General features: G+C 42.8%; 1 protein-coding gene across 6 annotated transcripts in view; it reads left to right on the forward strand.

Moving 5' to 3' along the window:
* The window catches only part of ANKRD44 (ankyrin repeat domain 44), a 744,373-nt gene that overhangs the window by 441,186 nt on the left and 284,659 nt on the right, over positions 1-18,528 (forward strand). For 4 of the 6 annotated variants that reach the window (XM_085648750.1, XM_085648754.1, XM_085648751.1 and 1 more), the window contains exons 11-13: positions 11,819-11,901; positions 13,305-13,422; positions 16,122-16,190. In XM_085648750.1, coding sequence (XP_085504876.1) covers positions 11,819-11,901; positions 13,305-13,422; positions 16,122-16,190 — 270 coding nt within the window. The remainder of the gene's footprint in view (positions 1-11,818; positions 11,902-13,304; positions 13,423-16,121; positions 16,191-18,528) is intronic. The other 2 variants (XM_085648752.1, XM_085648753.1) reach the window with 1 other exon arrangement.

Here is an 18,528-nt window from a genome sequence, read left to right on the forward strand (position 1 = left end):
GAGGCTGCTCTCCAGACCATAACACCAGATGTTTTCTCCCTTCAACATACACTGGATGCATTCCTCTTTCTCTTCGCGCCAAGCCTCATCTTTAGATCATAAGTAGTGGCTGAGTATGTTGTTCCATGCCCTTGTTTATTTTTTGGCCTTGCAGACTTGCAAACATGTTTGTCATTTAGTTTGCAGGAGTATTTACATATTATTTCCATGTGTAATTAAACACTGGCCCGTTTTGCAAAATTACAAAACGCTGCTCTGTGTGTACATAAGCAGCTGAGCAGAGTTTGACCATTCAAATGAGGATCCAGGCATATACATGGTGCAGATTAGCCAGTAGCTGTGTTGCGGGAAACTGCATTTACAACGCTGGACGAGTCACGCTGCCGTCTCTACGCAAGAGGAACAACACTTGCCTGAACCCCGCATATTCCTTAACCCCGCACATGCATGGCAGTCACAGGTCTAGATGTAAAGCGGATGGGCGGGGAAAGGAACAAGAAGGATCAGGAGAGTAAGGACCGGGCAGCAGCTAGGTAAGTGGGGCTGGGTTTTGGGGGGGGTAGTTTTTAGGGCTGTGACCAGTTTTTGTGCTTAGGGTGGAGGAGGAGGGGCAATTTTCAGAACTGGAGGTTAGTTTTTGGGCTCAGGGCGGAGGACGAGGGGCAATTTGCAGAGCTGGAGGTCAGTTTTTGGGCTCAGGGCGGTGGGCAAGGGTGGAGGTAGTTTTTTGGGCAGGAGGCTGGGTTTTAGGGCTCAGGGTGGGAGTCGGGTCGTTTTTAGGGGTTGATTGCAAGGCTGGGGTATCGGGTTTTATGGGGCCGGGGTGAAAACCGTACCACGCATATCCCTTTACCAATCATGCCTTTACAACGAAATTTGTTGTAAAGGCATCTGTGGTAAAGGCGTGGGTGGAAAGATGCGGTCGTGGTTCAGACCACGTTGTTTAGGCATGCGTTGGTGTATCATACAACCACAAGCTGCTGGCTGCACCCCTGACTGGCATGTGACGTGACCTAATGGGTACTGGCTAAGGAATCTCATATGAGAGTGGTGAGAAGGGAAGAGAGGGCACCAGAGGACTTAACAGGATGCACAGATATGTCATGGTCATTGTCAGGCCACCACACTATGGATCCCAACGGGACTCGGAAGGATGTTCACCTGTTCCCCCGTAGGGTGAGGGAAGCCTATAGAATGAATCCCTTTAAAGCTGGAAGCTTTGCAATGAACTTTGGATTGCAGGTGCCAGGGGCGGTGCGCACAGTGGGTCGATAGGAATACTGATGCTTGCAGCGTTGTGTATAAGTTGCAAACATTTTCAAAACAGAATGATGGGCTGATATCTCTTCCAAAAACGTTTTGATATTGTGTTGTAATTTGACATAAAATAACAAAGATGTTAAAAAAGAGAGATCTTAATTGGTGACGTCTATATGTATATTTAGATGCTTGGTGGGCTTTACCCCAAAAAACCAGAAATGGGACTGACTGAATGATTGGGAGACTGATTTCTTATATTATACATGCTGCTATTTAGACTCATCAAAGTTGTTATTAGATAACTTTGTGAATAATTCATTTTCAATCATTCGTAATTACTTTGTCCTTGCTAACATTTCAGTATTGTGTTTTCTGTACTAACTGTTTATATGTTTAGCCCAAGTACTTTAAAAGCTTACTCGCTACAGGACAGCCAAAATAGCTTTTTTAGGGTTTAGCACTCTTTCACTAAAGCTGATGAGCTCAAACTAGTATCTGCTCATACATAAAGCCAAATTACTCTCGGTTTTTCATTTTAGGCATGAACCTCATGTTCATTTGTTTGCTATTTAATGCAATGTTCTAAATATTGATTTTCTGTCTAATCAAAAGCTCCCTGGCTGATGGTGGATTGTTCAGATGGTGGATGAGGTGTATATTGGTGAATGTCATGCGCATAAGATAATCACAATATTGAGCCAATTCATCAATAGTTTGGTTCACAATTAGTCTTCATAAGTCTGGCTTTTGTTACATAAAGCACTATATGCTGCTGAGCCGCGTCAATGTACTGAACAACGGCAGCTGTAGGCTCAAAAGGGAAAGGAGGGGAAGAAGACATGCAAGGTACCACAGCCAAAAAAAGGCACCAATTAAGCGCTTTTGGGTCCGATTTGTAGTTCAAGTGCAACATTCCAGAACGAGAGAAGGATAAAAGGAGAAAAGTCCAATCAACGGATGAGTCACGAAGGAGAAAGGTCCGGGAAACCCAGAGCAAGAGAGACCTGGGACACAGAACAAGGATCTGGGATGGCATGGAGTAAGGTTTCAAAGAAGGGATAGCGGTAAAGGATGATTATCCGTTACTTCCTGCAGTGGGCCTGCTGATGCTTGAGTTCAAGGGCCAGATTGTTCTATGAAGAAGTTTGATAAATGTGCCACATTTTCCTTGCAAGTAGTTTTTTGTAGATCTCGCCTAGCCAGCACTTGCGCTGTCTCTTCGAGACATGCTGTATTCAGGATATGGGCATGAAGCTCCGCCCACTTGCCACCCATATTTTTAATTGGCTTCTGTTACTGTCCAGAGTAAATGGTGGCTTTTCATTTATCAATAGGCTTACTAGTCCCTCATTCGTACTGCCTTTTGTCTTGTAACCTCCCATAAGGACACCCCAAGTGTTGCTACTCATTACTTTCGTTTTAATTATAGCCTTGAGCTTTATTTTCTGAAATGCCTTTTTCCTGCCTGCAGCAGGCAGGACACGCTCTCTCACAACGTTTTTTTATTTTTAGTTAACCAGCGCGCATGCCTCGGCTGGAATAATGGTGGCTGTGCCTTTCTTTTTTGTTAATTGTGATCGCCCAAGAGCCTGCATGCCTTTTTTTTCCTATTTATTTACTTTTGTTACAATGGCAGCATCCTCGATTTAACGTTAAACATCTTGAGCTACATTGCAGGTGCTGCCATTGCTTAGAAAGAAAAGAAATACTTTTACTGCTTTTTACTATAGCTTTACTTTTTTTTTTTTTTTTTTTTTTTTTTTAAAGACCTTTATTCAGAGACACACAATACACGGCTGACAGCCTACAACCCAGTGGGCCGGCAGCGGAAGGAATTTTATATGTGTAACCAATAACACAGCCCTGTGCCGTCAACCCGGGGGTACGGCGGCGTTAATAAACAGTGCATCAAATTTGTAGGGAAGAAGGACGTATGCCTTGGGTCTTATTTTCTCTTAGAACCTATATAGCTTTACTTTTGAAGCAATTGCGGCACCCGAGCTTTAACTTAAGATGTTTAAAGCTAAAGCACTAGTGCTGCGATCCATTTGTAATGCAATAGCTCTCGTATTACTAAATGTTTCAGCTAATGGTGTTGCATTATTATTAGCAGCGTAAATAGCTCAAACTTTCAGTAATGCAAGGCCCTATTGAATTGCAAATGCTTGTTTTTTCAGCCACTACTTTGTCTCTATTCTCACGTTCTGCAGTTCCGGAATACCAAAGCTACCCATTTCGAACTGAACCCATTTTCACTATTACTGCCTGCTGAATCGACAGAGTTCTGAGGTCGTTCAGGCCAGCCTTTCTTTTCGTTTTATTTTGTCTCCTCCTGGAACGCCTTCTAATGGGATCACAGGACTCCAAGTCCCAGAGTGCAACCTTTAAACCTGGAATGTTTGAGCTGCTCGTGCATGAACGGGGATGTGTGAGGGGAGAAGCAAGGGTTGGACGGATTTGACAGCTCCGATTCTGGGGCTGTCGGTACTGTGCAATGGATTTCACACACTGCTTGCTGTACGTTGGACTGCTGATGGTCGTTACCGCCTTTTTCATAACCGTAATCCCACGATGGTGGGCCCCGGGGGAAGCACAGTCACAGACTAGTCGTTCGCGCAGGGGAGGACCAGGCAGGGTCAGGGGGTGGGGTCTGGGGGTGGGTATAAGAACGCAGGGGAGAAGGGAACTTCCTCTTCCTGCGTTCTCAGCACCATCGGGTGGGCAGTTACTGAAAGACCACCCACCCGCCCTGCAGTTACTAGGGTTTGTAGGTAGGGTTGGTGTAGCGTGCCAGTTTAGGACAGGTTGCTGGGTTGGCGATACTTGGGAGGGGTGGGGGAGTCAATAGCGGGCGTACCCATCCCTTGGGGGGGAGGGGAAGAGTGAATGGCGGGGGAGTGATGGAGGCATGAGGGGAATGCCAGATGATATCGGGGGGATGATATGAGAACGGTGGAAATGGATGAAGAATGGAACAGGGCATGGAGTGGTAGAAGTGATTTCGGAATGGGTAAAGAGAGTGAATGGATGAAGAGTGATGTTGGGGGGTTGTTGGGATTGTTGTTGTTGTTATGTTGGTTATTGATCATGTTATGCAGCCTGGTCCTAATAAATGGCCTTTTACGCTTAATCTTACCAGCGTGGTCTGTTTATTGCGTGATTCCACTCACGCTCACGGATCCGCGGGTGCAGACGAGGCATCCCAAAGAAAGCATTCCAGACCTTAATTGCTGCTCGGGGCACAAAATAAATTAGCTTTCAGTTTCAGAGCGCATCTATCAAAGCAACATTTTTTAAAGGCAAACGTGGCTAATACTTAGTTCAAGGTTCCAAAACTGCCATTGTACTTTCCTCGCAGATTATATGTAATTAGTCAAGACAGCGTGCCGTGAAGTGTCTTCAGTTGTGTGAGTAGAAGAGTGATTGATTAATACATATAAATACCACGTTTGCCAGCAGAGACCTAAAGCTGCTGGTGCTGCTTTTTACTGAAGTGAATGTGTGTGCAGGGGGGTGGGGGGGGGGGTAGTTCCTGTCTAAAAGATCCTTCACCTTCGACCTTTAGGTGAGTTATAAAATGCATGGGGGTCACCGTGAACCATGATGAATTCCCATTCTAATTGTGCAGTATGAGGCCTGCTCTTTTCAACAGTGCTTGGAAGGGTGGGCGAGTGTGCTGGCTACCAAAACTCACACTTACTCCGATTTATCGAGTACCGCCCAAATGGAATCATGTATTCTAATCTTGTGCCATCATTATTTGTTCTAATGGTATACCAGGCGGATGGCTTGGTTGTATGTGCACATATTACCTGGAGGTAGTGTGCCCTAGAGTGACTTGTCTTTTGGTAACGCTTTTCAGGCAGACATGAATAAATTGCTCATATCTGGACCCATTCCTATAAACTCTGCTTGCTGGTAGCCTCAACTGCTGAGCCCTTTATCACAGTGGGTCTACTACTGGTGTGTTTCTGTATGGATAGTGCTGTGTTTTTCATTCTGGCTACTTGTAGTAAGCACATAACACAAATAGCTCAGTGCTTGCATTCTGAACGACCTGGGGACACGATGGCCGTACTGCAGATTTTACAGTAGTTTGCAGGTGCATAACTTTTATCTACATGGGCGCCGTGCTTTATGTTTCAGCATGGAGCCCGCTTTTATGTTTCTAGTTTTTTATGACTCCACGCCATTACAAACCGAAAAACATGGGTAAAAGATATTGTCATTTACAGCGCCAATAGCTCAAACACTTGCAAATGCAGGACCTACTGGATTGCAAACGCTTGTTGAATGGTACCCTGATAGTCCTGTTGTCTAGTGGAAATCGAAGTGGGCGTCGAGGCTTGTAGCATGAGAAGATTTTCAACAAGTATTTTAGGCCCTGGGACCAGTATGCCTGAATGTTATGCTTTGTATGACGGTAAGTCGAAGAGGGTTGCAGCAGGTGAGGTCATTTGCTCTGTTCTTTTAACACTTGTTGCCACTCTAGCAGCTCGGTTATGGGCTAGTTGGAGTTCTAGTAGGTTCTTTATGTGAAAATCAATATATACTATTATAGAAGTCCGACTGAGACAATATCAGTGCGTGGATGACCCTAATCTGTGATGGAAGCTTTATAACTGCTTCACTTTGCTGAATACATTGAGGTCGAAGTGTGCACTTGTGAGAAAAGGTGCAGCTGTGTGTCAGACCAGTGTTTTCTTTGGGTGTGAAGGTACATTGGAAAAGGGTGTGTGCTCTACATAATATAAATTGTACGCGTTAAAGTATCAAGGTGCGAGAATGTTACCCCGAAGGCGATATGTGAAACTGGCAGGACCTTCGTTATGTAGGACATACTCAAATTATTTCTAGATAATTGATGTAGAACTTAACTGCTACCGCATATGAAACTATGACAATTTGTCTTAAGCAACTCGGCCTGACTCTTAAACTATAACATTGTGGTGTTAGTATGAGTCAGGTTATATGTTGCGACTGTAGCAATGTAACAATAAGAACTGTTAATAAAAGCATATCTAAAAAAGTTGACTTCGGGTAATGACCATTCCACCATTGACTTATTTGCGTCTCCTATACCAAACACCCCCATAGATGGCTCTAAGGGTAGAGGAGAGGTAGATATAGTGACGCATGAGTCCTGTACTAAGACTACATGTAAAATCTTAAGCTGGAATATCGCGGGCATTAGATCTAACAGTCAGGATGAGATATGGGCCGGCTATGTTACATCTCATGATATCATTGCATTACAAGAGACCTGGGATACATCGAACAGTTTCTTTCTGGATGGTTATGTCCATTTTTATATCCCAGCCACACCTAGCTTGGCGAGCAGGGCGAAGGGGGGTCTTGCTCTTCTGGTCTCATTGAACCTGAAAGGATCTGCAAAACAGTTAGAATCTGGTTCCCAACACTGCCTAGTCGTAGAACTAGCGGTTGCAAATTCCCCAATTTTGCTCCTTATTAATTTTTATAATTCTTCGGACAGTGTCAGTCGTCTAAACCAGCATCTAGAATCCTCGGGGGAGGTTCTGGATAAATTCAGAGCGTCACATAATAGCCCCGAGGTCATCCTGATGGGGGACTTTAATATCCATCCCTGCAGTCTGGGTTGTATTTCCCTTTTCATCACCCACACACTTTGAACACACTAAACAAGGTGAGGTTTTGGAGAGCCTTTTGGCTTCCTCGAACCTCTTTGAATCCAGTTGCTGCATGGAGGGGCAGAGGTCTTTTACATTCAAAGGAATAGATTCAGGATCAGTCATCGATTACATATTTGTTTCGACTCTGATTTCCTCTTTGGTTTTAAATTACAGGGTAGAAGACTGTATTTAGCGATCATAACCCCGTGATAGTTGAGGCTGTTCCGGGAGGGTCACTAGCTTTTAAAGATATAAGAACCTTAGGAACCACAGACCTTGTCTTAAAAGACCAGTGTAGGAGTCTGAAATGGGCTAAAGTGACTCCGATCACTTTTTTACAAGAGGTTTTGTCCAAGGTTGAATGGGAGTTGGGCATATGTTTAGACCACGCTAACACCAACTCAAGGATAGTTGAGGCCTTTAATACTATTTGCCTACAAGTAGATAACGCCCTTTTGGTAAAAACTAACCCAGGGGGTCTAATAGGCAAAAAATGGTTTGACACTAATTGTACTAAGGCTCATTCTGCTCTTTTAAAGGCATTAAAGGATACACCGAGAAATAGATCATTGATTGTATCCCTGAGGAAACAATATAAGCAGGCCATCACAGCTCGTAAAAATAAGATTAAGGAAGATGCTTGGAATAATTTACAGTCACCGGAAACCCTGCGGGATAGTTCAAAATTCTGGGGAGTGATTAACCATCCATACTTTTCCGGTAGCGAGAACCAGGCTATAGAATGTAGTATTCCTAACGAGCAGTGGTTAGCTCATTTTGAAAAAATGTATAGCTTATATTTACCTGGGCACCTAGACGGGTTGCTACCTCTTAAACAGGTTGGTCTAGTTTCGGTCTTTAGGGAGGAGGATGTGGAAAAAGCCATTCACGAGACATCCAAAAACAAGGCTCCGGGACCAGACGGTGTGCCTGCAGACCTCTATAAGTCTGCCCCTAAATTGTGGGCCAAAATATTAACAAATGTTTTTAATGCCGCCAGAGACAAGAATATCCCTGAGTCCTGGGCTAAGTCCATCATTATCCCAATTTTTAAAAAAGGTCAGAGGGGTGATCCGGCCTGTTATAGGCCCATTTCCTTAATCGACTCTGCTGTTAAAATCCTAGGCAGAGTCATCTTGGGCAGGTTGACCACATGGCTTGAGGGCAGCAGCATACTATCAAATGCTCAATATGGCTTCATGGCTAATAGAAGCACACTGGACCAATGTTTAAACCTTCATTTACTTATTTGCAAATATACCATCGCAAAGGAGGGGTCCTTGTATATGGCCTTTATGGACCTCTCCTCAGCTTTTGACCTGGTTAACAGATCAAAGCTGTGGAGAATCCTACTGGATATGGGGGCTGATCCCCCTCTGGTTGGCTTCTTGGCGGACCTTCACTGTGGCTTACTAGCCTCAGTGAGAGTTACCCAAGGAGGAAGGTGTACCAGCTGCTTTAAGTCAGAGAGGGGCGTTAGGCAGGGTTGCATATTGGCACCCCTCCTTTTTACACTGTATATAAATGCCCTGGACCCTGCTTTGGCCAATTCAGCGGCGGACGTCCTGCGTGTAGGAGAAACTAAGATCCCAGTTCTCCTATACGCTGACGACGCCGTGCTTTTGGCACGTTCAGGTGTGGCCCTGGAAAGATTACTGGCCTCCTTTGGTGATTTCATGACATCTTTAGATCTGAAAATTAATACCCAAAAGTCTCAGGTCATGATCACCGGCCAGGCCAGTAGGAAAAGGAAATCTAAATCATTTTTCTGCCTAGGTCACGAGGTAAAAAGGGTCCCCATTTTTACTTATTTAGGGGTTATCTTTGATGAGAAAGGAACTTGGGGTCCGCAACATAAGCAAAAAGGCAATTCTGTGGCAAGATCGGCCGCAGCCATACTTGGATTTGCCAAACAGTTGGGAGCTCGCCCCTTGGAGGCTATTTTGAAAATGTATAAAGCCAAATCTTTGGCTTTCTATGTGGCAAGCTTTTTAGTTGCGGCTGTCCGTATAAACAAGAAGCGTGTCAGCGCACGGCCAAGTCTCAATATGATTGCCTTGGGGTGAAGGGTTGGTGGTTTCTTTTTCTGGAGTCTCTGTTGCTGTTAGACTTTTTATATTGAAATTACATTATTGTATTTTATTTATTTTTTTAGCTCTTGAACTGAACTTATGAAATATGTTCACTTCAATTCTTTTTAAAACTTTGATAATGTTTTTATTATTGTAACTGATGAACTTTTGTCCTGTATCCTATGTGATTATCTGTTTATGTCTTTTTTTGATTTTTATTAATCGAATAAAAGTAATTGACTGACTGGCTTATTTGCGTCAGCCTCGTTCATCCTGGGCTTGATACATTGTCAATCGTGTCTGAGACCTCCTATGGAGTGCCTGTGTGTCAATGCATGAGAGACTATTTTACATCTAAAAAGTACATTCAACCATCACACTTTCACTTACACTCAACTGCACTCAACTATCACGCCAACCATTCAAAGGGGCTCACTAGGACCACAGCTCAATGCTGTCATGATAGGTGAAGATTTGATATGTGTTCTGACTTAATTTGGACGTTGGTGCCACTTTGAAGGGTCAAACAGGCTGAAGGATGTTTCGCCCATTTGTGCAAAAGTTCTTCAGGGCTGGTCTTACTAAACCAAGCCCTCCTGCTATAGGGTATCACAGTTAGAAGCTTCCTTCTAGCTCCAGGACATTCCCTGCCATTTAGCAGGCATTCTTCCACAAGCAGGTACTGCAGCAGGCAAGTCCAAAGGTTTCTGTAGACCCAAGTCTAGAAACTGATACACAGTTATGGAATGAAATCCTATAAGAAGAGAGTTAAGTCACGCGTTCCTCTGACAGGCAGCAGGGATTCTGCCAGCAGCAAGTGAGTCATACGTATTCTGCATCCAAGCTGATCCCCTCGGTGAAAATCAGATTTTTCAAATTAGAACTAGATTGTCATCACTGTGTGGACCTTTTCTAATCTCTAAAATGTTCCCAAATTGCAGTCCCGCTCTTACTGCACTGTGAGGGAGTGCTTTTTCTGGGAGTGCCTGTTGTACCAAAATCCTCCTTGATCCTTTTCACGTACACAGTTAAAATGCAACATGACTGGAGACTCCCTTCTGCCTTCTCCCACCCCACAACTACCCAGGTCCACTCAGTCCATTTTAAATGCATTGAAACACATCCAGCTGGTGCCTCCTTAGGTAGCTGGTGGAAGAGCTGGTACTGCGGGTGTTTTCTTTCTGGGGTGGTAGATGGCATGGGTGCAACTGTTAAAAGGTTTGCAATGGAGCCAAGCTCACCAATCACAAGTCTGGATTCCATATTACTACACTTATGCTTACTTAGGCACACACGTTTCAGTATCTCATAGCAATTAAAAGACAGAATTGGTCATTTCAATCTGATTTTCAAGTAAAATTATTACTGCCAGTGTTACCAGGGCCTTAATTAAGATTTTAAACTTGACCTTATCAGACATAGGTCCTGAAGCAAAGCATCAAGGCACATGTCCTCCTACTCCAGAACTCTACAAACATCCAAGGTGCCGCCGCCCAGGTTTATTATTGCTTTACAAGGGGCTAGATATTAATATTTTAACATTTGCGATCATCGGCCTTAGGCCCTGACAGACCACTTCCACAGTAGAGGGGACTGTAGTGGGAGAAAAAAAAAGCCAATTATAGCAAATCAGTGTGCTTTATATGTTCAGGAGCCCCAGTCTACAGAAGAGGATAATATACCAATGGTACAAAACAAAAAACACAAGGGGAAACGATCTGAAGATGTAATCCTTGCTATTGTTTCGTGTTTTTAGTTTTTGCAGGCAGTAGCAATTTCGCCAGATATGGAATATATATTCCATATATTTTTAGAGAAATTTCTCAAGGGTTTAAACCAGGGAATAGTTAACAAATCAAAAAGGTACTTAACAATTCGAGGATACTTGATAAGTCCTGGAAAGGAGGTGACATTTTGAATCTGGCAGCACATTGAAGGGATTACATTCCAGTGGTTTTATCTTTCAGAATTGTTAATGCTTATGTCATCAAGTGCTATTTCACTTTGCTTCCCTTGGGCGACGAGACCGATTATGTGGTTTTAGGGCTCAATTTTTATTCATGAAAGAAGTAGTATTAGAATTATGTTTTCTTTCATGCTCTACGGCTAACATAATGATTTGGTGTTGTTCCAAATGCCGTAAATCTCTCCTTTTGTTTACGATGTTCTAAATTGAAACATTTTATGTACGGTAGGATAGTTGTGATATTTAAAAATATGGGACTCATTAACAAAAACTTTTTCCATAAGTTTTAGGGGTCAGTAATGCCTACATCTGGCGTAAATCTCACTTATCCACATAGGTGTATTATTGCTCCCTTATGAGCTCTCACTCATGGGCCAAAATGGACAGAGTAGTGTTCTACCGGTCCAGCAAAGCTGCCCCAGCACCTTTTGTGGCGTACCAAGAGCTATATACATACAATTCCAAAGCAAGTGATTCTTGTGACAATTTTGCAGTCTCTTTTCTCTGGTGGAATTATGGAAATATGCCAGAAATCTCCACGTCAGTGGAAACCCACGTTTCTTGTTGTGTGCCTTCTTTTGACACGGTGCTTTTTTAAAGTCATACTATACGTCTGGTTAGATTAAAGCAATTGGTCGAACATACGAGGTGACAATGATCTCGAAAATGATAGCCCAGGACTGGAAAAGTGGTGTGTCTGTGACATAAAGTCCCCCGGCTATACTTCTGCATTGACATCACAGCTCCCAAACGTCTTTTTGAAGCCCGTACTAAAAGTATGCTGCTCTGTATTCTGATTTTTAGAAACGTGCTGCTCCAATTTCCTTGGTTGTGATTAAAGTTGGTGATTTCTCCTTTCTGGGTTTCAGATGCGGAGTCCATAGCATGTTCCCCTTGCACTTAGCAGCGCTGAACGCGCACTCCGACTGCTGCAGGAAGTTGTTGTCATCAGGTAGGTGATCCCCGCGTGCAGCTGAATCTGGTTTTGTGAATGGGCTTTGCTTCTGAGCCGCAGTTGTATCCGCTGCAGTGCGTTGTTTAGCAGGAGGCTAGATTTGTTGGTTGTGTGGGATCTTTGTGTTTCAGCTTGCAGGATCCTGGTGGCTTTCCTTCTGGCATTTTGTTAATTTGGCGTGTCCCGTATTGTCCAAGGCTGAAGCCCTCTGGCTCTTTCCTTGGCAGCTCTGCAGGGCACCCGATCTAACACTCACTTCTAATCTCAACCTCCCCATCCCAATCACCACTCACCCCTGAGTCCGCGTTCCTCCTGTGCAATGTAATGTATCAACTTAAATATAATTTAACAACAAAAATGGGTTTCCCTTTACAGTCTTGCAGCGTCTACCTTTTCTTCCGCCTGCTGCACTGGCCCAGGTGGCAAAATCCTCGCAGTGTTAGGATCTCTCTCCTCCTTTTTCTCTTAAACTCAGTCCTTAAAATGGAAAAATAGAAGTGCAGGTACTCTGTACCAGAGTACTTGCTGGTTTCTGACAAGTGCCGGTACCCTGCAATTAAACGTATTACATCTCTCATGAGAAGTGCCGGAACTCTCCATCTCAAAATAAACAAGTGCAGGTACTCCGTACCGGGCAGTACCGGCCCATTTAAGGCACTACTTACATTTCCCATCTCTTTCCCTGCCAAGCTGCGACCTCCGCTCTCCCCTAGAAAAGCTCATCTCCAAGGTGTTCTTTCTGCCTTTCCCGTAACTCTGCCTTATTTTGCGCCCTTTTCCTTAAAGACAGTGCAAGTTAAAGGCATAGTTGCATTTAAAGTATTGGTTGCAAGTAACAGGGCAGGGATCACAGTAGCTAACCGGGCCACGGCCTAAACGACTTCTTTCTAAAGGGGATATGAGGACATTTGGACAGTGAAATGTTGTCCATATTAAATGGTGAATTGAAACGCGTTGAGCTTCTTGAGTATTTCACGGGCAACATATGACGGGGCCGCAGAACAAAAGTTGTCATTATTTTACTGGTAGAATGTGTAGAAAAGGAGTCATGTGAGATCTATGCAACTGGAAGCTTCATGGTGTATGAAATCATAGTGAAGAGTTGCTTTGGTTGGTGTTTGTTTTCCTTAAGATAGCTTCCTGTTTTGTTTTGTGTCAGTCGGTGGTGTCATATGCTGAAAATAAATATGTGTCCCATGATGTCAAATGCATCACAACAAGCATGCCATATTTAAAAATAGATGTATCACTGGCATCACTATTCCTGTTACCGAGCTGCCAAGCTTGAGCGGCTTCTGTCAGTTTCCATGGTAACTGCTTTGCTAACCACGGTGCTTGCCTTCTGGGTTTAATACTAACTGATTTTTCCGTCTCTGCACTATTTCTTGTGATCTAAATAGGACAAAAGTATAGCATAGTGCCCTCGTTTAATAATGAGCACGTGCTGTCTGCAGGCTTTGAAATAGACACACCAGATAACTATGGAAGAACATGCCTACATGCCGCTGCTGCAGGAGGGTGAGTACAATGATCATTACCTTGTTTTTCTGGTTGCCATGTTGCATAGGTCTACACACTCCTCCAGCCGTAGCTAATTCTGGCACCAGCAATTTGCAGCACAATGGACTGGACACCACCATTCCTAGTGGGAACTCAAAACTACTAATGCTTAAATCTGAATCCAGTTTTCAGCTTGACAGGTTTTTTGACACCTAGTAAACTGTTGCAGTGAAAAATCTACTTACTACCAGTGGCTTCTCTCCAACAGTAATTGTCTATTGGTCAAGGAAACAAAAAAAAACAGGGATTAAAAATAATTGTACGCACTTCACTAATTAATTTCTTTATCAAGATCCAATTTCCTTTAATAACATTTCCAAATGTATTTACTTAAATTCCCCATTCCAATTTAGCCATTCATTTTATTTGATTAAACGGAAATACTGTTTCATGATTTTCTTTTAATTCATTAAAACTATCTGTATATACAATTTTATTGAGCATTTAATCTTCAATATTTTGGGTTCGAGTCATAGCTTCGAATAAATCCCCAAGCTGTTTTGCATTCCTTTTAGAGCTTGAAGTGCGCAAAAAAAACTTACTGTGTATTACAACGCAAGCCATTTACATTAGGAAGACCGCTTAACATCCAAGTTGTGATATTTGTTCACATTTACCACTATTATCTCATGGTCAGCGTTTGAGGCCCACCAAATCGACTATTGATTAAACAGTAATACTGTTTCATGATTTTTTTTTTATTTATTGAAATTATCTGTATATACAATTTTATTGATCATTTAATCTTCAATATTTTGGGTTTGAGTCATAGCTCAAAATAAATCACCAAGCTGTTTTGCATTCTTTTAGAGCTTGCAGTACACTGAAAAAATTACTGTGTATTACAACGTAAGCCATTCACATTAGGAAGACCGCTTAGCATTCAAGTTGTGATATTTGCTAACATTTACCACTATTATCACCTGGTCAGCGTTTGAGGTCCACCAAAACAACTATAGAGGTTGTTCTAAACTCACTATGCCAAGTATGCGAACTCTAATTTAGAAATTTAAAAAACTGTAACCGTCATCTTGAAAGAGTTTTTTGGCTATCATTTAACCCCTTCGATGCTGCGCAGATTCCGCCGCTGTGCTGACGGAATCTTGCGCGGGTGTGGTCATGACGGAATGGTTCCGTCATGAGCACAGCTCAACCGTGGGTCATGACGGAACCATTCCGTCATGAGCACCGAAGGGGTTAACATCATAATTTGATTAAACGACTCGTTAAGGGAAAAATCGTGTTAGTATTTAAATAAAACAAGCTCATGATGAGTCTTGTGGCTCATTTTACTGCTTACATTATTAATATTCAGTTACTTTCTTATTGCCTTAGTTTAAGTAAATGCTTCATTTTGAATTTTAGGGCCATGAAGAATTCAATAACAAGAAATGCAACATTTTTCCTATAGTAATTTAACATTTAGCGAAAATGAAAGCATTGATCTTTAAATAAGAATGATACTAAGCACAGTTTGTATTTTATTATTTCATATCATAGATATATAATTGTCAGTTATTTGTTACACATTTAAATCAGCTGTGCTCTCTCATCTACCAACCTATAACTAGTTATCCTTTGTTAAAATGCAATTGCGTATCTAGACACTGTTTATTATAAATAAAAACATATTTAAAAATAACATTTAGTCTCATTTAAAGTACTTTCTAATTGCCCCCAGACCATTCCTTTTGCTTCTACAGCACAATTGTATACAATTCCCCCAAAACATATGCCACATCTGGATCCAGTAAAGAAAGGCTTGTGTAATGTCTACCAGAGTTAGTAGTCAATGCACAGTGACTCCCACTTTGTGTTCAAGTATTACCAGTAACTACTGGCTAATAAGGAATAGGCCTAGGTTTGAACATGGCATGCCATTTGTTGTATTGGGAACTTGGTACATGCAGTTCCAATCAAAAATGGCTTAAACTCCTACCCAAGTGAGTGAAACCAATTACCCCAGTGAAAACCTTTCTTATTGATTAATAGATTTCCCAGTTGAGTAAAGCGGTATCCCATCATTTATTTTCTAATTAAAGTCACGCAGAACTCTAAAGATGCTATACTTCCACAAACAATTTGCTATGCTAGAGTCCTAATTGAGGCTACTCCAAACGCCGTCATCAGATATGTTTTATGGTTAACAAAAGCCCCCCTCTAATGTATTCTCTGCCTACATTACACAATCTGATTTGCTACAACAAGAGGCTCCTCCAATATACCCTAGAGGGCAACAGTAATTGCTAAGGCCAGTTTTGTGCAAGAGATTGCTAAAGTACTCTTTTAAAGGGCAGTTTTCAATTAATGGGAATTATAATTGAATGAGCGTGAATTGAACCAAGAAGAGGTAAAACTGCGACATTTAAAAAAAAATCATCTTAGGTGGACATGCTAGCTTAATATACTAGTGGGAATTCACTTCTAGTACTGCTTGATCACTGATGTAAAATAACACAGAACAACTCTTTTCTAGTTGTCTTCGATTATCTCCATAACCTGTAATGACTGGTTAATTTTATGTACCTTAATGTACCTTTAATTTTATGTAAGTGCTTCTGAATAGTATTTTGACATTTAAACAATAATTATATTCTTATTTCTGATACATTTGCCCATATTGTTCACACTACTTATCAAATGTTCTTATTTTGCAGCAATGTGGAATGCGTCAAACTCTTGCAGAGCAGTGGAGGAGATTTCAGTAAAAAGGACAAGTATGGAAGGTAGGCAAAAGCATAAAATGTGAAATACAAAAACCCTCATTAGACTACGAACCAGTGAATGTTAGTAGAATCAAAGTAAACTATCTACATTACTAACGCCCATAGTCAGCCTATGGCACGGAACTATGAATTTTGTTGCTTGTCATTGAAAAGGGACTCCGCTCTTTAAATGTATCTGATGAAGCATCCGTAAGACAACTGCTGAATGGTAAACAATCCAGTGAAATGTAGTCCGTTCTTACCTAAGCACTGCTGTGGTTGGAGTACTTAAAAGGGTGCTCTGCTGAATTCCACTAATGTGTGATTCCCCGTTCTGTGAATGAAGCTCCACCTTTAAAAACAGGGACTTATTTAAAGAGGTATTTTATGGTACATACCATAAAGTTATGCATGAAAAAATTGTGTTTCTCACAAGAGAAGGACAAGGATGTGCAAACAAAAGTAGAAGGAAGACAGGTAGGAGAGGGCAGGTGGGACACTAGAGAGAGAGCGAGGGATAGAGAATAAGTAAGAAACAGCTTGAGAGAAAACTAGAGGCTGAGTCTGACTTACTGAAGGAACGGAAGAGTTTGCAGGAGTTCGGAGTGGATTTGCCAGATTTCGCTGATGGAACTCATGCAATTTAACCCTGAATCTTGCATAAAACCAATGCTCCTAAGCATGTATGAAATGGAGATGAATGGGCCAAAAATAGAGGAAAGTTGAGAAACTGCAACATGGACTCCTAGAAGGTACAGCTCCTTTTCATTTTGATTGGTTCGACTGCTAGCAGCTAGGGCTCATTCAAGATTTTGCTACATTAAGCAGTCAGTTGAGGATATGGAGATAATTGAGTCACTGTGGTAGGGACATTTATAGCTGATTACCATTGGTGTGAGAATTGAATCTTATCCGAAATTGGCTGATCATTGATACATTTGGCAGCGAGAATTGTTAACAAGCATTGGGAAAGCCAGTAGGTCAGGCTTTAATGTGCTAATACAGTTAACATTTGCACTTTCAAAGGAGGCACACGAGACACAGCTGGCAAGAGTGGACAGAAAGGGCTATTGTTGTAAAGTAGTCTCTCATGCATTTCAATGCAAGCACTAAAGTAGAGGTGGAAGGATACAACCAAACAGCCAGTAGCATTAGGTGAGAGATGAATTCTCCTCTTGGTTTGAACCAAGATGGGATTGACAAAGTCTCAAGTTAATGGCTGCTCAAAGGAAGCCAATGGCTGAAGGGGCAGACCCAAAGGCCACTATATCTACATTGTTAGCATTTGGTCTGTTTGACAGCTGTGGTGTCAGAACCCACATCTAAATAGTAAGGGTGGTGATACCTCGAGAACTCCAAAATGAAACAAAGTTCCCGATTACGAGTTTGGCATTCAGACCGCCCTGGGACTGCTGACCCTGCCAGAGAACTGTTGTTCCCTGGAGGAGGCATGGCGGTCAGAGGCCGCAATAGGTTTGGCGGGACCGCTGTGGTCCCGCCAAGCATATCATGAGTTTTTTCTCCTCTAGGGTTTACATGGTGGTTTCTCTTCCATGTAACCCTTGGAGGAGAGAAAACAAAGGAGGCACTACTGGGCCCCTGTGCCTCCTGCCTTAGTGCATGCACACAGGGGGGCATAACATGTGCCCTCCTGTGTACATGCACAAAGGTTCCTGCACAGCATGGACATGGACAAAGCACTGCAGCCTTTAAAAGAGGCACTGTGATGGGAACACCACCCTGCCCACCTGCCAGACTACAAACAACTTGAAATCTGGCAGGCGGGCGGCAGAAACTCTCAGCGGTGCGGGGGCGCCGCAGGGCAGTTGTAGTGACCTGGGGGCAGGGCACTACAGGGAGAAGAGAGCCTGGACGACTTTGCAACGAGACTAAGGAAACTGGTCGCATATTGCGAGTTTGATGAGTTCGACAATGAGCAATCAATAAGACTGCGCATCATCGAAGGGTGTAAATCAGTGGAGTTCCGAGCACGCATTCTGAAGGAACCAACGACGTTGGAGATGATCCTGACGATGGCTCGCACAGAAGCACGGACCACGGAGCAAGCGAACCAGATGGAGATGGGAAAAGAGAAGAAAGTGGAGCTAGCACATCGCGTCACTGGGAACTTCAAGAAAAAAGAATTCCAGGCGCCGATCCCACAGAAGAAAGTCGAACAAACGTGCTATCGTTGTGGCCTCGAGTTCCCGCACGTCGGTGCCTGCCCAGCAATGGGTCAGAAGTGCAGGAAGTGCAACAGGGACAATCACTTCTCAAGTACGTGCATGACAAGACAGTTCAGAAGTGAAAGAAGCAGAACAATGAGAACACGGATGACCAGTAACATATACGCACGACA

This window comes from Triturus cristatus, chromosome 3_2 (genome assembly GCF_964204655.1).
Source record: "Triturus cristatus chromosome 3_2, aTriCri1.1, whole genome shotgun sequence".
Taxonomy (NCBI): domain Eukaryota; kingdom Metazoa; phylum Chordata; class Amphibia; order Caudata; family Salamandridae; genus Triturus; species Triturus cristatus.